The sequence below is a fragment of the Hipposideros armiger genome, unplaced genomic scaffold, assembly GCF_001890085.2.
Source record: "Hipposideros armiger isolate ML-2016 unplaced genomic scaffold, ASM189008v1 scaffold_1138, whole genome shotgun sequence".
NCBI classification, from domain to species: domain Eukaryota; kingdom Metazoa; phylum Chordata; class Mammalia; order Chiroptera; family Hipposideridae; genus Hipposideros; species Hipposideros armiger.
The window spans coordinates 147,843-170,380 of NW_017732488.1; the positions used below are offsets into that span (position 1 = coordinate 147,843).

Below are 22,538 nucleotides of genomic sequence, written 5' to 3' on the forward strand. Positions count from 1 at the left end.
ACACAATGTGATATACAGATAATGCATTACAGAACCGTACATTTGAAACCTATGTAACTTTACTAACCACTGTCACCCCAATAAACTTTAATTTAAAAAAAAATTTAAAGACTGTGGCATGATGTATGAACACATAGACCAATGGAATAAAGTTCAGAATTAGGCCAAATACATACAGAATTTCAGCATATGACAATGGTGACATCTCAAATCCCTGGGGCAAAGATGTACTTTTTAAATAATTGGTCTGGGTCAATGTGGAAAAAACAAAACTTAATCCTACCTCATACAATACACAAAAAATCAATTCCAGGTGGACTGTAGATCTAAACATGTATACTAAAACAATAAAACTTGAAGAAAATGTAGAATATCTTCTTGCTTTCAAAGTAGTTAAATAGCTCTTACTCAGGAACAGAAGAGTACTGTACATAAAGATTAGATGGCATTAAAATTATGAACTCATTTAATAAAAAAATACCAATTAAAACACCGAAGAAACAAATCACAGAGTGGGACAAAATATTTACAAAACATACCCACCCACAGGGCTCACATCTGGAATACATTAACCAATAAGAAAAAGGCAGGCAACTTTAGTGCAATCTTATTCAACTCAATAAAAGCTTCTTGGAAAACAAATTTGCACAACCACTTTGGAAAACTGGCATCATCTATGAAAAATAAGCACACGCATCCCATACAACCCAGCAATTTCAGTCCAGGCTACACATCCAAGAGAAATACATATACTCGTGCATTATCAGAAATATTAAAATAGCTCACAGCAGCATTATTCACAATAGCCCCAAGCTGAAAAGTCAAATGTCCATCAACATAAATTGCTTAAACAATTTGTGGAATATTCAAATAATGGAACCCAGTAAAATGTATTAGCTAGTGATACTTAAAACAATATGGATCAGTTTCACAAAAATATTAGGGAAAATTAAGACACACAAAAGAACATATACTGTGTGGTTCCATTTGTATAGGGTTAAGAAACAAAAATCCCAAGCCATGTCAGTTAGAATATTGGTCACCTGTAGAGAAAAGGGAAGGGTTTGTCATTTGGATAAGACAAGAAGAGGTATCAGGGATGCTGGTAACACTTCTTCTTGCCTCACTACATGTATGTGTTCATGTGATCATTTAACTGTACATGTATGAATTAAGCACTTCTGCATTTTAGCAAAACCTGTTTTAATGTTACCACACATACACGAAGTGTCATAATACAAGTACTGTAGAAATTACTTTGGGGGCCGGCCGAGTGGTGCGTTGGTTACGAGTTGGCTTGGAAGGGCCGGCAGAGTGGCTCAGTTGGTTAAGAGCTCGCTCAAGAGTGCGAGCTCTGAGCAACAGCAGTTCAAGTCCCAGCCCGAGCTGAGCTGCCAACAGGTGGCAGGATGACTCAGCTGAAAAAAAAGTTGGCTTGGAATGCCAGCTCTGAGCAGTGGGGCCCCGGTTCGGATCCCACATTAGGGCCAGTGAGGGTGTGCCCTCTACAGCTAAGATGGTGAACAACAGCTTGACCTAGAGCTGGGCTGCCATGGGTCACCGGCGACGGCGTAGGCTGCAGTGGGGCTGGCTGGCAGCTGGCGTGAGCTTTCATGAGCTGCCGTCCAATAGCCGGTGAGCGACTGCCTCACCCGGGAAGACTGCAAATGATAATGCCAACATGGGCTAGTGAAACAACATCTTCTACAACTAGACTGAAGAAAAGGACAGCAACTTGTCTGTTCCCCTTCCCCGATTCCCCAACGCTGTTCCCCTCCCCCAATTCCCCAATAAAAATCTTTAAAAAAAAATGACTTTGGCATTATACTGATAAATACAACATGCACAGACCTTACAACCCAGCAATTTCACACTCCTGGAATAACTCACCAATCCTCCAGAGGGTATGTATAAAATTTCTTAAAGCAGCATTGTTCATAACTAGGGAAAAAGCGGTCCAGTAACTAACTGTACATCAGCAGTAGAAAAGTTAAATAAGTTGTGGAATAATAAAACCAAGAATCACTATCTGGTGAAAAAGAAACTATGGCTAAGAGTCATCAACGTGACTCTCAAACCACCACCACTATTGTAGTAATAATCTGACCACCATTTTATCTAACTTGAATTCTGCAATGGCCTTCCAACAAGTTTGTATCTTGTCCCTCTATTTTAGCCTATCAACCCAGAAACCACTGTGACCCTTTAAAAACAGAAACTGGATAGTTGTCACTCCTTTTCAAAACCCTCCACTGACTTCCCAGCACATTGAGAATGAAAGGCAACGCCCTTTTGAGTTAACCCACAAGATGTCCCCATAATAAGAACCCTGATCTAGCTCTGATCTCATCATCTTCTGCAACTTGCAAGCCTGATACACTCCATCACACTGATCCCTCTGTCCCAAGCATGTGGCTATCCCCAAGCACAATTCTTTTCTATGGCCTCTGAATTGCCAAGGGTGCTGCTCTTCCCCACATTACAATATGGCCTTCTCGTGCAGTTCCTTTACATCTCTGCTCAACATCCCCTTAAATGAAAGGCTTTCCCTACCTACAACACAGCTCCACTAAATCCCACATTCCTTATCATCACCATGCTTCATTTTTCCTTCATTGCACTGACCACCATCTGAGATATATTTACTCATTTATCAGGTGTCTCAACGCCACATAGAATGTAAGCACCACAAAGGACAAATATATTGATTCACACTATAGGCTAAGGGCACAGAACAAGGTCTGACATAAAAGAAATACGGACTCTGAAGCCAGACACCAGGGCTCAAATCCAAGCACTGCTACATGCTAACAGATTGACCGCAGACAAGTCACCTTTACTTCCCTGCCTCAGATCTCTTAATATGCAAAATGAAGAAACTGATGGCACCTGCGTCTTAGGGCGTTTGTGAAAACTAATATAGTTCTTCAACACAAGAAGTCAGGGAAAGAAATGTTTAAATACATCTAAGATTTGAAATACAATTTAAAAACTTGTTTTAAAGAATTTAAAACTCCATAGCCAACAATTAAAAGCATAGCAGACTATATTCACACCTGTAGCAGTTATAAAAGCTCATTAATACCAGGTGAGCAGGTAATAGACAGCATTCAGCAGGTTGTAACAGACAGCATCCAGCAGGTTGCAGGAGAAACCTCCCCCACCACCAACAACAAAAAAAACGATTAAATAGAAAAAAATGAACTATCCAAAGCAGCTTAAACCCATAATCAGTTTTATTTTTTTTTTATGTAACAGGAAGCCTGGATATAACAAATCCATGGCTAGTGTAGACACTCAAAGAAGCCACTGGCTAAGCCAGAATCACTTGTGATTTTCTGTAGGATCCTCCCTAGGCTGTGGCTTGCATCCTCATGGTTGGTCACAAGATGGATCTTTTAACACTAGGTACTGGATCTCCTTGCAAGGTGAGAAGTAGAGGGAAGAGCAAAAAAACAAGACATGTGGGGAAGAGTCCAGGTAAGAATGACCTTTGTCAAGACCATTCTCAGTACCCATAGTAACATCTGCTTATTTGTCAATGTGTAACATGGACTGTACTAGTTGCAAGAAAACCTGATTTTTAAAATAGCACACCTTACTAGTCTGACAAAATCTGGGTTTTCTTGATATGGAAGATGAGCTACTAGGGAAGCAACTAAAAGTATATGTCACTCTTGGCTGGACAAGAAGCTGAGAACATCCCAAAGGATCCATCTAATGAAAACATCATGCTCTGATCACAATTCGTTTGAATTAGATACTTGTAACAAACAGGTACTAAAAATACCCACGTTACACAATACACAATAAGATTCTACAGGTCAAGTCACCCAAAATGAAATTAACATACTATCAAGAATGAAATAAAAATACTACATACAAACCTTTGTAATGTGGCCTAAAGGTAATTTAGAGCATAACCTTAAAAACAAAGGCTAAAAATTAATGAGGGTCTGTTTTCATTATGAAAAACTAACAAATGCAATTTAATATTCACTAGAAAATTCCGTTGAGGTGTGAATGAATTCTTATAAGCACGATTGAGGGGATGGTAGCTGAAATCATCTCCACACAGGGATTGTCTGCAGTGTGGGTTCTCACGTTTCCTAAAACTATTACATTGATTATAATTTTGAAGTTTTAAATAGAAATTTCTCCTAGTATGAGTACTCAAGTTTCATAAAAATTGAAAGGCTGTTATAAGCCAATGTTTCTCAACTTCTCATTATTTTGGGGTACATAATTCTTTGTTCTGGGGGCCTCCTATGCATTTTAGGATATTTAACAGCATCCTTGAAGTCTTCCAACTGCATGCAGTTGCACCTCCACTAAGTTTAACCACCAAAAATGTCTCCAGGTACTGCCAAATGTCCCCTGGGGAGCAAAACCATGCCCTGTTGAGAACTGCTGCTGTGCAAACAGGGTTTGACAAATTTTCTGTAACGGGCCAGGCAGTGAGTACTGTAGACTTTGTGGGACATACACGGTCTGTATCACACCTTTTTCTTCCTTAAAAATGTAAACTATTCTTAGCTTGTGGACTGTACAAAAAAAGCAGACAGCTGTCTGTAGCTTGCTGTCCCATTGACTTTTCCATGCTCCTTACTTTAGAGATGCTTCTCTTCTGCGGTATTTCTCTCATGAGGAATACAGTTAAGACCAGGAAATGTTGGCTTAGTCGTTGAATTTACAGAGTCTCCCTAGTGAGCTTACTTGTATGCCCAGAAGGTACAAGCTGGTGCTAAAGTCATTTCAACATTCCATACCAGTCCAAGGTTTCTCTCCCTAAATTCTCATGTTAAGAGCTGAATGTACAAATGGCTTCTCCACACCACAGTTATGTTTTCTCTCCCTGCGTGAGTTCTCACGAATCTCCAAAGTGATGGAAAAAAACTCATGTCTTCCCACAATCATTACACAAATTGTATTTCTCCCAAGTTACATGTATTCTTTTGTGTCCGTAAGATGAATTAATAAAGGCTTTCCTGCCTTTCTTACACTTACGAGGTTTCCTTCTAGTCTGAGTTCTCATGTTTCTTAAAGAGGTATCATTGAAGCCTTTTCCACACGGATGACACAAAGAGTTTCTCTCCCCGGTGAGTTTTCACATGACTCCGAAGAGATGAGTGATCACTGAAGGCTTTCCCACAGGCCGGGCATTCATAGGGCTTCTCACCAGTGTGTATTCTCCTATGGACGTTAAGGTTGGAGCCTATACTGAAGGCTTTCCCACAGTGATCACACTCATATGGCTTCTCTCCTGTGTGACTCCTCATGTGTGTCTTAAGGGTTGACTGGTTTCTGAAGGCTTTCCCACACTGTCTACATTCAACATGTTTCTTTACAAGATGAATACTCATGTGCCGCCTCCGGGATAAATAATCACCGAAGACTTTCCCACAGGCGGCACATTCATAGCGTCTCTCTTGAGTGTGTATTTTCCTGTGTGCAGTTAGGTTTGAGCTTGCACTGAAGGCTTTCCCACACAGATCACACCTGTATGGCTTCTCTCCAGTGTGAGAATTCATGTGTGTCTTAAGGATGGATTGGTTTCTGAATGTTTTCCCACACTGCCTACATTCAACAGGCTTCTTTACAATATGAATGCGCATGTGTTTTCTCCGGGACAAGAGATCACCAAAAGATTTCCCACATTCTTTACATTCGTATGTTTTCTGTACCATGTGGTTCTTCTTGTGCAAATTAAAGTTAGACTTCCATCGAAAGGCTTTCCCACACTGTGTGCATTCATAGGGTTTCTCTCCAGTGTGATTCCTGACGTGCTCTTTGAGATGTGAGGGATGCTGGAAAGCTTTCCCACAATCGTGACATTCATAGGGTCTCTCTCCAGTGTGTGTTCTTCTGTGTGCAATGAGGTGGCAGCTCCTGCCGTAGGCCTTCCCACATTCGTCACACTTGTAAGGTCTCTCCCCAGTGTGAACTCTCATGTGGATCTTCAGGGCTGAGAGGGTTCGGAATGCATTTCCACACTGACTACAGTCAAAGGGCTTCTCTGTGAGGTGAGTTCTTGCATGACTCCTGAGGGCTGATGGATCATTGAAAGCTTTCCCACAGGCATTGCATTCATAGGGTTTCTCCCCAGTATGTATTCTCCTGTGCCGCGTAAGGGAAGCACTTGTGGTGAAGGCTTTTTGGCACTGATGACATTCGTGCATTTTTCTCCCATTGTAAATGCTCACATGTTGGGTTATGTGCGACCTGTTCTTGAAAACTACCCCACAGTCTCTGCGGTGACAGGGCCTCTTGCTAGTGTGCCTTCCCATCTGCTGAGTAAGATGAGTGCCAATGCTGAAGACTTCTAACAGGTGAGCATATTCAGTGGATTTCTCTCCAAGGCGAGTTCTTTCCTGTTGATTAAGAGATGAGTGCTAAGACATTTCCCATATTCATTATATTCCTAAGAATTATTCCCACGTAAACTGACAAAAATTGAAGCACATCATTATTACGAATGATATCATAATTGAAAGTGCAAAAGTACTGCTTCTGCCCCATTGGGCTCTATCAAACAGAACAGTTAAATGCTATGCCCTAAGGCTCCATGTGTGTAACTCTACAAAGTTTTTTACATATACTTTAACCCTCCGTTGGGCGCAACTGATCTCACAGATTGTTTTTAATTTTTGTTGATTTTTATACTGAATTTATGTAATAAACATATATTGTTTTTACTTTGTGGCAAATTAAAATTTCATTCTGAATAAATAATAAGCATGCTTACATGTTTTTTTCATTCATTTTCAATTTAAATAATTAAATGTCAGACACGCATCTAGTAGATGCATTGTGCCCAAACTCGTAACTTTTACATTGCGCCCAATGAAGGGTTAACTGTTTAAATCTGAACTGAGCCTCAATACTCAACATTTGAGACAAAGTTATAGAAATGTTTACTCATCAGAATTCTAAGTGGAAAAGTCTGAAAATTTAGGGTTTTCCACTAAATTGGTAATATTCACTGTCTCTTGACACTGTTTCTTCTTGGGGAATGCCACTTGCCTGGTTCTTGGGCTGCTTTTCCAACTTAAGCCGCCCAGTCTTCTCCTAATATTGAAGATCTAGAATTATCCCAAGGAAGTCTTACCATTGCCACACCACTGGATGTTTCCTTCCCAAGAATATCTTCCATGAGAATGGACCATTTAGTTTTAGATGGAGTCTCCCAATCTGAAACAAATTGGAAAAAGATTTACTTGTTGAAAAAAGAAAATGGTGGGATAATGGTGACAAAAATAGGTGAATTAATTTGCAAATATAAACACTAAAGAAGGAAACATGATAGGAAAAGAGTAAAAATGACTGAAAATTTTGGCTGTGTGAGATGCTTGGCAATGAAGGGGTAGACATTTATGTCAACTCCCTAAACAATAATTCTTGAAAGACTGACATTGATAATGACAGAAAAAGTATGATCAGGAATGTTGAATGTGGAAGGATGGGAAAAAGTCCATGTGGACACGTCAAATCTAAAGGTGAAGAAATAGTGACACCAAAGGATCTGTGAGAGAACGGAGGAGCAGTGAAGGAGAATAACCATTTTCAAATTTCCCTTGGTGACATTCCTAGTGGATCTTCCTCCACCCCAATCACTGGCACAACCAATACTCAGAAGCACTTGTGTTTGCCTAGTGCTTACCGGGACAAGTGCCTCCATGAAGTCCCGTCTCCTCTGTCCTCAGCTCCTCTTCTTCTTCCAAGTGGGAGATGAGGCTGGGTTTGCCCACTTGACACCCTACTCACGGGGAAAGACACATGTTGAGGGAGGATCGTGCAGAGGACAGGTGTTCTGAAGTCAGAGTTCTGAAGATGGACAAGACTGACTTAGGAGCAGCAAAATGATGGAGACAAATTTCTAAGGGACACAGTGAAAGGCTTTCATAAAAAGCAAAACCACAAATACCCACATATTTTGCCCTTCAAAACATTTCTTAACTCAGAAGTTAAGGATTTCTTAACTCAGAAACATATGCCTAAGCTCAGGCATACTTGACAACTTCCAAGGTCAATGCAATAGAAAGGTCTCAATATCCATGGGGAGACACCAGGATGGTAGGTACCACGTCTACTTGTTGACAATTGTGTTCCAAATCCCCCACACAGTTCCTGGGTCATAGCAAGTACTTAAAACAAAAACATTAGGTTCGTGAATGAAGAAATGATGCCAGTATTACCCACTGAGGCGAGGTTGCTATAGTTCTCCAACATCACATCCTTGTACAGCTTTCTCTGAGAAGAATCCAGCAAGGGCCACTCCTTCTCAGTAAAGTCCACTGCAACATCCTGGAAAGTCACTGATTCCTGCAACACCACACACATTTGGGGTCAGTGAGAAACCAACCTGTGTTCAAATATGGCAGAGGCTGCAGACGGTATGAGAGATTCATAACACAGAATTTTCAGTATGGGGTTCTGGTGGCTCAACATTTATTCCAGAAGTTAGTCAGCAGTTGTCTTCTTTCCTGTGAGGTGATCTCATCCTGTCTCACTGCTTCAAAAGCAACTGACATGGGACTAAAATCTCTCTCCACTTCCAGCCTGGCCTGTGCAAGGCTGTATTATGACAGAAACACCTGATACGTACATTATTTCCCCTAACAACCCCAATACCAGGACAGCCTCACAACATTCTTTGGCTCTTTTATTGATCAGCCTGGATGAAGATCTAAAAAATTTTAACATGTGATAGTGGGCTGTTATAGGAAGTGCCTCTCCCACCCTCAGGGGCCCTAAGATCTTGGTGTACCTGGGAACTAGCATTAGTTGGCATATGAGGCTCCAGGCCATTACAAGCAAACAGGTCCACGTCCTGGTGACAGGAATGGTCTTTTGAAGAAAGAGGAATTTCTGAGTCCTGGATATGGGCAGGATCCTGCGTGGATATAGCTAGACAAGACAGGATCCATGAGAATTAAAGCCTACCTGACACTCACAAACCAGGAAACTACCTACGCTAAGTGTGCAGTGCACATCCCCAAACACACACACACACACACACACACACACACACACACACACACATACACACACACACACACACACACGTTTTATAACAAGCCAAAGCAGCCCTGCTCTAACTCAAGGACAGGAAAAAGGGAAGTGGGCCAATATATCCATAAACATAGTGATACTCTCAATTTATAAGTGAAGAAATGGAAGCTCTAAGAAGTAGAGCTTTACTTACTTTTGCTCAGATTTATCAAAATCATAAATGGGGTTACCCATACCTGTGCCCTGCCTTTCACACCAACTGTACACACTCCCTCACCCAAACTCACCAAGACCCTGAATCAGTCACCTGGAGGGCCTCCCAGGACTTTGCTCCCACTGCTTTCCAGTTCATTCATCCTCTCCTGACAGCCCTCCCTCTGGCCTTGCACACCTTTGATCTTGGTGAAGTGACAGGGGTCACTTTACTTTGCCGAGGGCATTCTTCACCCCAAGAACTTACCACATGTGGGAGAGAGACCAAGAGCTGCCATCCTATGAGAATGATAATGAATATGCCTGAACAACAGGGCACTGGCACCAGAGAGCTACTCTCTTGCTCTCATGGGACTCTGAGCAGGCATCTGTAGTAAATGAGAAAAAGACTATTAGGAGAAGTCAAAGGCTTTCTATCGCTCCTGCTCACAGGACAATTCTGACTTTTGCTTTCCAACATTTCCTTTTTTGAGCATCAAGTTCTGTCTGATCCCCAAACCTTCACCTTATTTAGGAAAAACTTCCAGGCAATGTGATAGAGAGCCCTGACCTGTCTCAAGGAAGATTCAGACTCATCCCCAAAGTAACCTGTCTCCAAGTACAACTCTGTTAAACCCCTCACTCATTACACACTTGGCCCCAGACTTCTGTTCTTCAGCTTCAAGGCTTGCCATGGTTTCGGATGCCTGTAGTAGCCACGAGGAAGGTCCAGCTGGAAACACATGTTCCAATCTCCACACTCCACACCAACATACACACCTGTGGCCCAATGAACAGGCCTTGTCACCACTACAATCAACTTTACTTTGCAGACAATGGTTTAGAAATCTGCTCTCTGGACAAAACTTCTACACAACATTCTTCTCACATGAACCCTTTCACTTTAGAGAGGATTCCAGGCCATCCATGCTTCTACATCTTGCTAACAGCAAATTCCTCTTCTTACTGCCCCACCTATCCAACTGAGATTCATCAAGGTCCATCACTTCTATTTATTTGTCCAAACTCCTTTAACCCTCTATTATAACCCAGAATGAGCAAAAACCCAGCCCTGGATGATTCCAACCATTTGGTTCCTCCCTGAAGGTACTTCTGGGAAGACCTGTATGCACAAAACAGGTAACCTTCAAAACTCAAAGTTGCTAACCCTAAAGGAGTATCCACACTAAAGAAAAGCACTCTAGGCAATCCAACCTTCCAATTTCCCAATAACCAGGTAAAAATCTCAACAGTTTTTTCTGAATAAAAAACTGTGTTACCATTACCCTTACTTTCAGCCAATATTCTTCTTTTTTTTTAAAGATTTTTATTGGGGAATTGGGGTATGGGAACAGCGCTGGAAAATTGAGGAAAGGGGAACAGACAAACTGCTGTCTTTTTGTTCTTTCAGTTTAGTTGTGGAGGATGTTGCTTCACTGGCCCAAGTTGGCACCATCATTGCGCTCTTCCCGGGCGAGGCAGATCAGTTGCCAGCTTCTGGACGGCCACTCACTGCGGCTGCTGGCCGCTCATGCTGGCTGCTGGCTACTCACGGTAGCCCATGGCAACCCACTGCAGCAGGGGCTGCAGCCTATGCCATCACTGGCGACTCACGGCAGCCCAGCTCCAAGTTGAGCTGTTGTTCAGCATCTTAGCTGTGGAGGGCAGCGTCACTGGCCCTCATATGTAGGATCCGAATTGGGGTCCTCTGTTTTCCCAAGCCAGTTCTTAACCAATGCGCCACTCGGCGGGCTCTCAGCAAATATTCTTATATTCATTACACAGCACTCACAGCCAGAAAAACGTACCTCAAGAAAGAACTGGAAAATGAAACTTAAAAAACAATTCCACATATGACAGCATAAAAATATATAAAATGTCTATGAATAAAAAGTTGTATAAGACCTTGACAATAGAAATTGTGAAATACTGCTGAAAGTTAAAGACCTAAATAAATGGGGAGGAATATCATCTATAGATACAACACAGTCACTAGCAAAATCCTGGCAGGCTTTTTTTCTGGAAATTGACTAGGCAAATTTAAAATGTGTATCAAAATACAAAAGATCTAGAAGAGCTAGCACAATGTTAAGACAGAAAAATTTGGATGATTCATACTAACTTTACCACAATAATGGAGAGTTACTGGAATAAGTATAGACTTATTATAGAATATGTCAGTGGAATAGAACTGTTAGAAATAAGTATGCAAGTGCACAAATAATTTTCAATAGGAAACAAAACAATTCAATAGTTTTAAAAATTTTTATTTTTAAATTATAGTTGACATGCGATATATTAGTTTCAAGGGTACAACATTGTGATTAGACATTTATATACCTTACGAAGAGATCACCCCAATAAATCTAGTACCCATCTTACACCATACACAGTTATCACAATGTTATTAACAAAACAAGAAAGCAGTCTTTTTAAACAATGGTGCTGAAATAGTCAGTGGGGGTTAAAAGGAATTTTTACTTCTATTATCACTGCATACACAAAAATTTGAATTTAAAAAATCTTTTTTGAGATGCATCAGACACCAAAAAATAAAATCCAAAGACTATTCTAATGACCTTGAGTTACACAACATTTTAGACTAGACACAAATAGAACCAGACATTAAAAATCTATTAAGTTGGGGCCAGCCGAGTGACGCAATGGTTTAGAACTGGCTTGGGATGCCAGAGGGCCCTGGTTCGGATCCCATATATGAGGACCAGTGACACTGCCCTCCACAGCTAAGATGCTGAACAACAGCTCAACCTGCAGCTGGGCTGCCGTGAGTCACCGGCGACAGCGTAGGCTGTAGCCCCTGTGGCAGTGGGTTGCCATGGGCTACCGTGTGTAGCCAGCAGCCACCGTGAGCGGCCGTTCAGAAGCAGGCGACTGATCTGCCTCGCCTGGGAAGAGCGCAATGATGGTGCCAACTTGGGCCAGTGAAGCAACGTCCTCCACAACTAGACTGAAGAACAAAACGACAGCAACTTGTCTGTTCCCCTTCCCTGAATTCCCCAGCACTGTTCCCATCCCCCCAATTCCCCAATAAAAATCTTAAAAAAAAATCTATTAAGTTGGACTTTACCAAAATTAAGAATTTTTAGTCGTCAAATAACATCATTAAGAAGATATGGTACTGGGGCTGGCCGAGTGGCTCAGTTGATTAAGAGTTAGCTTAAGAGCGCGAGCTCTGAGCAACAGGGCCGCTGGTTCGATTCCCACATGGGCCAGTGAGCTGCACCCGAGCTGAGCTGCCGCTGAGCTGTCAACAGCTGGCAGGATGGCTCAGCTGGTGAGAGCATGTGCTCCTAACAACAAGGTTGCCTGTTTGAGATAGCGGGCTATGCCCACCCGAAACTGAGACTGAACTCTGCACCCTGAGCTGAGCTGCCGCCCCAATGGCTCAGGGGATAGAGCGCGTGCTCTTAATAACAAGGTTGCTGGTTCAAGATGGTGGGCTATGCCCACCTGCAACTAATTGAACACAACACCTTGAGCTGAGCGGTGCGACTAGACTTGAAACTGAGCTTGCTGCGCCTTCTACAACTAAGATTGAAGGACAACTTGGTTGTTCCCCTTCCCCAATTCCCCAACACTTTTCCCTCCCCCAATTCTCCAATAAAATCTTTAAAAAAACCAACTCAACAGAAAACGCTAGACTTAGGCCTTCTTGAAATTTAATAACTAATATAATAAGTATGGCAAAAGGTACTTAATATCATTAGTCATTAGACAAATACAAATTAAAACAAATTAAATACAGATAAATACAAATTAAATGATATAGCATTTCAACCCACTGAAGTGGTCAAAATATAAAAAAGACCATCTACAATAAATGTCGGAAAGAATGTGGCATACCTTCAACTCTCATATACTGATGATGGGAATATGAAATGGTTCAACCACTTTAGAAAATAATTTACCAGTTTCTTAAATAGTACACCTACCATTTGACCAAAAATTTCCATGCCTAGGTATTTACCCAAGAGAAGTTTTTAAAAACATGCCCACAAAGACTCACACAAAAATGTTCAAAGCACTCTAATTCATAGTAGCCAAAAGTGTAAGCAATCTAAATATCCATCAACAAGAGAATAGACAAACAAATTTTGGTATGTACAATGGAATACTACTCAGCAGTAAAAAGAAACTACTAAGACACATGGCTGAATCTCTATAATGTTGGCTGAATCTCTATAATGTTGACCAACAGAAGCTAGACACAAAAAAATGCTCTATGATTCCAATTACATGATGTCCACAAATAGGCAAAACTTATTTAGGTCGATAGCAAAACTTGTTTAAGTTGATAGAAGTTAAAAAAAAAAATGCTTGCCTTGATGGAGGAGCCTAAGATGGGTACAGACTGAGAGAAGTGAGAGGGAACTTTCTGGGGCAACTGAAGTTTTCTACATTTTTATTTTATTTTTTTAGTGGTTACACAACATACGAAGAGTGATCAAACAATATGGTGAATGTTTAAATAAAATAAATTATAACAGAAGACACATTGCCATTAATCCCCCTCAAAATACTTTCCCTTGCTTCGAACACACTTATCCCATCATTCTTGCCACTTTCAAAGCAGTTCTGGAAGTCCTCTTTCATGAGTGTCTTTAGTTGTGGTGTTGTGTATGCCTTGATGTCATTTTGAATCATTTAGACTTTGGGGAAGAGCCGAAGTCGCACAATGCTATGTGAATGAGGACACATCGTAATATTTTTATTGAACATAAATTGTTGTATACCAGAAGCGATGTGTGACACGGAGCATTGTCATGATAGAGGATGATTTACAGCACACTTTTTTTTTTTAATTTTTTTTAGCTGAGCCATCCTGCCACCTGTTGGCAGCTCAGCGGCAGCTCAGCTTGGGCCGGGAATTGAACTGGCGACCCTGTTGCTCAGAGCTCACACTCTTGAGCGAGCTCTTAACCAACTGAGCCACTCGGCCGGCCTTACAGCACACTTTAAAACACACCTTCTGTCAACCGTAGCTCACACCCAACTGGCTGCACCAAACAAGTTGAAATTTGTCACATCTGTTCCTAAGGTTTGATGCACTGCTTCCCGTATTGAAGATCCCTACCTTTCCTATTGGACGGCACTTGGCAGCAGCATTCACTGTGTTTTATGATCACAACAGAAAGGCTCCGTGTCACACACTGCTTTTGGTACAGCAATTTCTGTCAAATGAAAACATGACGGTGTGTCCTCATCCACCTTATTCCCCAGATCTGGCACCGTGCAACTTCTGGCTCTTCCCCAAAGTCAAAATCACTATGAAAGGTAAACATTTTGAATCGATTCAGGATATTGAGGCAGCCACAACAGCTCAACTAAAGACACTCACAAAAGAGGACTTCCAGAACTGCTTCAGAAAGTGGCAAGAAAGATGGGATAAGTGTGTTCGAAGTGAAGGAGAGTATTTTAAGGGGGATTAATGGCAATGTGTCTTTTATTATATTTTTTTAATTTAAACATTCACCACAGTTTTTTTTATCATACCTAGTACACAACTTAAGATCTGTGCATTTTCTTGTAAGTTACACCTTAAAAATTTAAGAGGAATCTTCTTACTTTCTGGTCTCTACAAAAATTCCTCCCACAACTGATCTCCTTTTCTCCTATTACACACAAGGAGATGTCTGCCCTCCCTTCTAAAGCCAATTTCTTCACAGCAAATAAATAAGTAAATAAATTCAAAATGTTCAGAGAAAATAGGGGAATAAAAAATATTCAAATCAAAGGAAGCTAGAGAAAAAAGAATTTGAAAAAGATAACAAATTCAACAACCAAATATATTAACACATAATATATTAATGGGTTAAACACCTCAACTAAAATAGATACTCTCAAAATGGATTAAAAATAATCCAGTTACATGCTGTTTACAAGAGACATCTAACACATAAGAATATAACAAGACTGGAAATAAAAAGATATACAAGGCATGTTTTTTGAAAAAGCTGGTTTAAATATATTAACAGCAGACAGAATATATTAAGGCAAAAAGGCCCATAATTGAAAAGTATAATTCAAGAAAAAGCTGTATATACCTGTGTATATGTTGTGGCATAGCTTCAAAAACATGAAAAAAATTTAAAAGGACAGAACTCTAAGGAGAACGGATAAAGCCACTACCAGAGCTCTTACTAATATAGTTCGGGCAGATAATTAAATATACGCAGACTGAATAGGATGAGACAGTATTTCATAACTATAAAATCCAACCATACAAGCACAATGTGTTTCAGAAAATGGCATCAATCTCTGACCACAATGCAATAAAGTTAAGCAAACAATAACCAGAATATAACCAGAAAAATTTCAGAAGTGGAAATTAAAAGAGAAATTTTGAAATAATTCACATGCCAAGAAAGTCATAATATTCAATAATATTTAGAACTGAAAATATAATACAATACTACACACTGGACTTTGGGACGTGACAGATACTTAATGTAGAAAATTAGAAAAATATCCTAAAAAAAGTAAAGGGAAGAAAATCATACAAACAGAAGTTACAAAATAGAAAACACACAATATAAAGAGATTCAATCAAGTCAAAAGTCCTTGGAGAGGGCCGGCCAAGTGGCGTGTTGGTTAAGAACTGGCTTGGGATGCCAGAGGACCCCAGTTTGGATCCCACAGATGAGGGCCAGTGACACTGCCCTCCACAGCTAAGATGCTGAACAACAGCTCAACCTGGAGCTGGGCTGCCGTGAGTCGCCGGTGACGGCGTAGGTTGCAGTCCCCTGCTGCAGTGGATTGCCATGGGCTACCGTGTGCAGCCAGCAGCCAGCGTGAGCGGCCAGCAGCCGCAGTGAGTGGCTGTCCAGAAGCCGGTGACTGATCTGACTCGCCCGAGAAGAGCGCAATGATGGTGCCAGCTTGGGCCAGTGAAGCAACATCCTCCACAATTAGACTGAAGAACAAAACAACAGCAACTTGTTTGTCCCCCTCTCCCGATTCCCCAGCGCTGTTCCCCTCCCCCCAACTCCCCAATTTAAAAAAAAAAAGTCCTTGGAGAAAAACAAAATTGACAAAATTCTGGCAAGATTTTCTTTTTTTAAAAGGAACATATATGAGTAAATATAGGGGTGAAAAATGGATAACACTACAGATGTAGGAAGCATTAAAAATATAATAAGATCACATTATTAGTAACTTTCACTTTACAATTTAAACGTTAAATGGAATGAATAAATTCCTGAAGGAATTTTTCTTACCATAATGAAATAAAGAACTCAGATGCCCTATGGTTCTAAGGCAGTGGTTCTCAACCTTCCTAATGCTGCCACCCCTTAATACAGTTCCTCATGTTGTGGTGACCACCAACCATAAAATTATTTTCGTTGCTACTCTATAACTGTAATTTTGCTACTGTTATGAATCATAATGTAAATATCTGATATGCAGGATGTATTTTCATTGTTACAAATTGAACATAATTAAAGCATAGTGATTAATTACAAAAACAATATGTAATTATATATTGTGAAATACTTATTTCTAACTACAAATAAATGAAATTTTATCTTGAAGCCGGGTACTCATATGTGGGCGTATCTGCATGTGGGCGGACCCGCCTGGAGATGGATAGAGGAGTGGTATCTTGGTTCCTAAGACCATCGAAAATAGGTGTTTTCTGATGGTCTTCGGTGACCCCTGTGAAGGGGTCATTTGACTCCCAAAGGGGTCGCGACCCACAGGTTGAGAACCGCTGTTCTAAGGGAACTGAAACAACAGCTTTAAAAATTACCACAAAGAAAACTTCCGGCCTAAATGGGTTTTCCTGGTACAGCTCCCTTTACGGAATGAGTCATTCACTTCTAGGCAAAATACTCCAGTTTAGAAAACAGAGGGAACACCCCACCCCATTATATGAAGTTGGCATAAACCTTACGCAGAAAAGGAAAATTACAAGCCAATTTCACTCAAACATAGATCCAAATCACCAAACAAAATATTACCAAATGAAAGCCAAAAATGATACAGTAGTAAGTATCCTTTCCAGGTTAAGTTATTTATCAATGCATATTTAATGTAACATTAGAAAACTCCACTGGTATAATTCACCACACTATTAGACAAGAGCATATTATTCCCTCATTCATTCCTGGTACAAATAGTGCTATCACAGGCCAGACATTGTGTAAGGTGCTTGAAATACATCAACAAACAGATATCAAAGTAAATGCAAAAAAAAAAAAAATCACTTGTAAAAAGCCTACAGCTGGGATGGCCGAGTGGCACATTGGTTAGAAGTTGGCTTGGGACGCCAGCTCTGAGTAGCAGGGCCCCAGTTCAGATCCCACATGAGGGCCAGTGATGCTGCACCCTCTACAGCTAAAATGGTGAACAACAGCTTGACCTGGAGCTGGGCTGCTGTCAGTCACCGGCGACGGCATAGGCTGCAGCCTCTGCTGCAGTGGGCTGCCGTGCTACCATGAGTGGCTGGCAGCCGGCGTTGAGTGGCTGGCAGCCCCGAGTGCTGCCAAGAGCCGCCGTGAGCGGCCGTCCAGTGGCCAGCGACCAATCTGCCTCACCCGGGAAGAGCGCAATGATAATACCAACATGGGCCAGTGAAGCAACATCCTCCACAACTAGACTGAAGAACTGAAGAACAAAAGGACAGCAACTTGTCTGTTCCCCTTCCCCAATTCCCCAATAAAATATTTTTTTTAAAAAGCCTACAGCTGCTCATGATAAAAGAAAAAAACTTTCAAGCTTTTAAACTAGGAAAAGAAGGGAGCTTCCTAGACCTAATAAATACTATCAAAAAAAAAAAGAGAAAAAAGAAAAAGCCACCAGCAAGCATTAAAGTTAATTTCCTTTAAGGTCAAGAAACAAAAACAAAAACAGGACTGTCTCCTATCTAAACTCCATTCCATGCTACTGGAAGTCCCTAGCCAGTACTACAAAAAAGTAAATAATATAAAACATGTGCCAAACAAAATATATTTATATTTATTCATTCTATACAGATAAAATTGTCTATGAAGAACATCCAAAACACTACACAGCTCCAGCCGCAGTGTTGTACTGTGGGAAAGAGAGATGGATTTGTAAACCCCAGAGCGAGGTTCTGCATACCTGAGGCCACTGCTGTGTAGAGACCCTGGGTGAAGTCACTGTCACTATGTCTGACCAGGAGGTAAAACCTTCAGCTGAGGACTTGGGGGATAAGAAGGAAGGAGAATACATTAAACTCAAAGTCATTGGACAGGATAACAGTGAGATTCACTTCAAAGTGAACACATCTCAAGAAACTCAAAGAATCATACTGTCAAAGACAGGGAGTTCCAATGAATTCACTCAGGTTTCTCTTTGAAGGTCAGAGAATTGCTGATAATCACACTCCAAAAGAGCTGGGAATGGAGGAAGAAGATGTGATTGAAGTTTATCAGGAACAAAGGGGGGGGGGTTGAACAGGTCATTCAACATTTTAGATATTTTTCTTTTCTTTTCCCTCAATCTCTTTTTATTTTAAAAATAGTTCTTTTGTAATGTGGTATTCAAAACAGAGTTGAAAACTGGCACCCCATCTCTTTAAAACATCTGGTAATTTAAATTCTAGTGCCCACTGTTCATTACTGTTTGTTTTCATTGTGCTGATTTTTGGTGATCAACCCCATCTCTTTAAAACATCTGGTAATTTAAATTCTAGTGCCCACTGTTCATTACTGTTTGTTTTCATTGTGCTGATTTTTGGTGATCAACCCCATCTCTTTAAAACATCTGGTAATTTAAATTCTAGTGCCCACTGTTCATTACTGTTTGTTTTCATTGTGCTGGTTTTTGGTGATCAAACCTCTCCCCCCCACACACACAATACTGCCCTCTCCTTTTTATTTTTAGTTTTTTAAAACTTTTGGAACACTTCATGAATTTGCGTGTCATCCTTGTGCAGGGGCCATGCTAATCTTCTCTGTATTGTTCCAATTTTAGTATATGTGCTGCCGAAGCGAGCACTGCCCTCTCCTTTTTAAATATTATGTGTGTGCACAGAGAGGCCACCTTTTTCAGGACTGTGTATTTTCAGGCTTGTGATAAATAAGATCAACCAATACAAGTGTTCATAATGACTTTCTAATTGGCCCTGAAGTTCTAGCATATGATTGCTTCACTCCTGGACTGTGACTTTCAGTGGTAGATGGAAGTTTTTCAGAGAACTGAACTGTGGACAAATGACCTTTCATTAACTTGAAGCTACTTTTAAAATCTGAGGGTTTGGACCAAAAGAAGAGTAATATCAGGTTGGAGTTAAGATGACAGATGTGGCGAGAGTGAAGACTAACTCCAAAGATGGTTTCCCTGAAGAAAAAGCATTTTAAGAGTAAAGAAGAACCTTGTCAGAAGATCCCAGAAAAGTTCTAATTTCATTAGCAGTTAATAAAGTTATTAATGCAGAAGTGTGTACAACAGAACACTGTTCTTTTTTATTTTATTTGTACTTTTTGGCCTGGGATATGGGTTTTAAATGGATTTTAAATTGTCTGTACCAGCTTAATTAAAATAAACAAAATATTTGTTAAAAAACAACAACACTACACAAAAACTAAGAGAATTATATACTTTTGTACGCTTGTGGAACCCAAATTCAATATACAAAATTGTTAGGAAAAAAATATTTCAAAGCACTCCCCCCCCCAAAAAAAAAATTCCCAGGCATAAATCTAACAACAAAAAAAACTTTAAATCTTTTTTATTGGTACTCATAAAACTTTATTAAAAACACAGGTGTAAATAGATATAATTTAATTTTAAGATTCGATGACATAATAATGCCAATATTCTCAAAATTAATATTCAACACAACCTGAAAACAAAACTCCAGTAGGTGAAACTTTGTAAACTGATTCTAAAATTTAAGCCACAAGGTACCTAAAATAATGGGTAGGTGTATGAATTTCATCTACAAGATATTTAGAATTCTCTAAATTAAAATGTGTAGTTGCATCAATATGGAAAAAAGGATCTGTCCGAAAACACCAAAGAGTGTGAGTCTATGCACAAATAATTACCAAAATTAGGAAATACATTTTTAGGAAAACATATAAGCAGTAACAATCATAAAGAAAATCTTGGGAGAAAAGCAGGATGCACTTGAGGAGCTCACAGGTTTCTGAGGTTTCATAATCTTTTCTTGGCCTGGTTTGTGGATTTGCTTTATCAGTGTCCTTAAAAGTTTGTGTGCATGTGTGCGTGCGTGTGCGTGTGTGTGTTTTCAAACTTTTTTTGCACGTGTCCTATAGAAAAAGGATAAACAGAATGCACCAAATAAGATGGTAAAAATCAAAGCAAAATATTAGTAATCATAATAAATATCAACAGACTCTCAAACAACAATGTTGAAGTGAATTTTTAAATCTAGTTGTAGGCTGTTTATACGAGAATCAAGTAAAGTTAATAAAATAAAAATAGACAAGTGCACCAAAAAGTATAAAAGGTATTCAAAACAAATGCTGCCAAAAAGAAAACTAGTGTGCCTATATGAATATTACACAAAAATTGACCACAAGAGGAAACTGACCAGAAGAAGAGCAAAAGGAAGGTAGTTTATCCTGCGGTCTCCAATTTCTGAGCCTCCAAAATGTTCTGAACTCCTTCAGTCGGGCTTTTCCGTCTCCACCCCAAGATGTCAGGTTTTTTTTACCAGACCACCAGTGCCTGCCCCACGTTGCTAAATACAGTAGTCCTAAATTTCAGCCCTCAAGTCACACTCCTCGCCTGTCCCAGCTCCCCGTCCTGCCTAATTTCTCCCCGCCTTGTGGGCCTCTGGAGTCCTCAGGAAGGCGGGGGGTAAAGGGTTAAATGAGGAAAGCGGAGCTTACCCGACTGAGGAAAAAACTGGAGGAAGCAGAGGTCACGGAAGCTGCCACCCAAAGGACGAAAAGTTGAAAGAGAAGGTGCAGTCTGCCGAGGGGAGGTGGAGGGTCCCCAACAGCTTCGCGGAAACCACAGCAGAGATCTCGCCCAATCTGTATAGCGGAGATCCCAGCCCCAAAGCAATGGCTTCCGCCTCACGTCCGCCTTCTAAATCTCGCGGGACTTCATTGACAGACGTAACCCGGAAATGTTGAGCGCAAAGGATTCTTGGAAATGTAGTTCTTGCGCTTAGAGGGGTATGATGGAGGTACCTAGGTGGATTCTGACCATCAGCTCATTTCCCCAACTTTTAATTGTTTGACTGTCTTGGGACTCAGTTCTCTGTCCTCTGGCTTCTTTTCCTCTTATAATCATTCTCTCTGTGGTAGCAGCGAATCTCACTGCTTTAAGTACTGTTTATACTGTGAACAAAAAAGGAGCCACGTGCTAAAACCTCATAAGCTCAGAGGGGCCAGCATGGGAGGCCCTACAAATTCAGAGACCGAAATTAACCACATAGGATGGTCTGAACATAAAAGTGGGTCATGGTGGATAGTCACAGCCTAGTCATGTAACTTCCTTGACAAAGGTCAAGCTTTACCTTGAGTGAGCCTGACTATTGCCGTTTTGCACTTAAGATAACATACCCTTGGACTGTCAATGCATTTCATGTAATCTACTTATGTCTCCTTGTTTGATTCGAATGTATAAAATGAGCTGCACAATTGCCATTCTCCAGAGCAGTTTCTTAATCTGTTGAGATTTTGCTTCCCAGCAATTGTTGACAGTTTGGCTCAAATAAACTCATTAAAGTTCTTTACAGGTTTGGACATTTCTTACATCCACAATATACTCAAGACTGAAATATCCATCCACAGCCCCACACATTTACCCTGAATTCCAGATAGAATGAGACATTCTCTCTCCACTTGGATATTTTATAATGTCAACATAAGAAATGTACAAACCTGTAGAAAAGTTGTATAAAAGTTTTTTTGACCTAAATTGATGACATATGCTGGGGAGCAAGAACTTAACTACTCCGAGAATAACAGTTTAGCAGCTTCTTTTATGCATTTGAAATTAAGGAGGGGACAAAAGGAAGGTTGGAGAAAGCAAGACATGGATTGGATTACAGGATAGTTAACAAGATTATGTGCTCTCTTGAGGTTTAATACCCCCTTTCTGGCATTTCAAAGGTGTGTTAACCTAGATCCACAAAAACAATGGACAGGGCTGGCTTAAAACCTTTCTGTAAAGAATTAAAGACCTGAAGTGTAACTCCCCACCATGACCTGCCCAGTTAGGAATTTATGATCAGATCACCCTGTGAGGTTATTCTCCAGAGAACCCATTTTTTCATCCATAATGCACACTTTAAAATGCCACAAATCAAACTTCTGACTTCGCCTTCTCAAACGCAAATATTGGGTTGTCGGAAAAGTCATGACGCA

At 40.5% G+C, this 22,538-nt stretch overlaps 1 protein-coding gene and 1 pseudogene across 2 annotated transcripts; one reads left to right on the forward strand and one right to left on the reverse strand.

Moving 5' to 3' along the window:
- Nucleotides 1–3,213: 3,213 nt before the first annotated feature.
- ZNF317 (zinc finger protein 317) lies at nucleotides 3,214–21,226 on the reverse strand. Of its 2 annotated transcripts, XM_019632420.1 has the most exons (8): nucleotides 21,051–21,226; nucleotides 18,310–18,390; nucleotides 9,473–9,593; nucleotides 8,768–8,907; nucleotides 8,196–8,322; nucleotides 7,661–7,756; nucleotides 7,109–7,191; nucleotides 3,214–6,371 (listed from the first exon to the last, which is right to left on the reverse strand). In XM_019632420.1, the coding sequence occupies exons 3-8, from the start codon at nucleotides 9,501–9,503 to the stop codon at nucleotides 5,052–5,054; spliced, it is 1,797 nt and encodes a 598-aa protein (XP_019487965.1). In that variant the 5' UTR covers nucleotides 9,504–9,593; nucleotides 18,310–18,390; nucleotides 21,051–21,226; the 3' UTR covers nucleotides 3,214–5,051. The 2 variants fall into 2 exon arrangements, with proteins under 2 accessions (XP_019487965.1, XP_019487964.1); XM_019632419.1 differs by lacking the exon at nucleotides 18,310–18,390.
- Nucleotides 18,320–19,067, forward strand: LOC109376490 (small ubiquitin-related modifier 1 pseudogene; annotated as a pseudogene).
- Nucleotides 21,227–22,538: the final 1,312 nt, after the last annotated feature.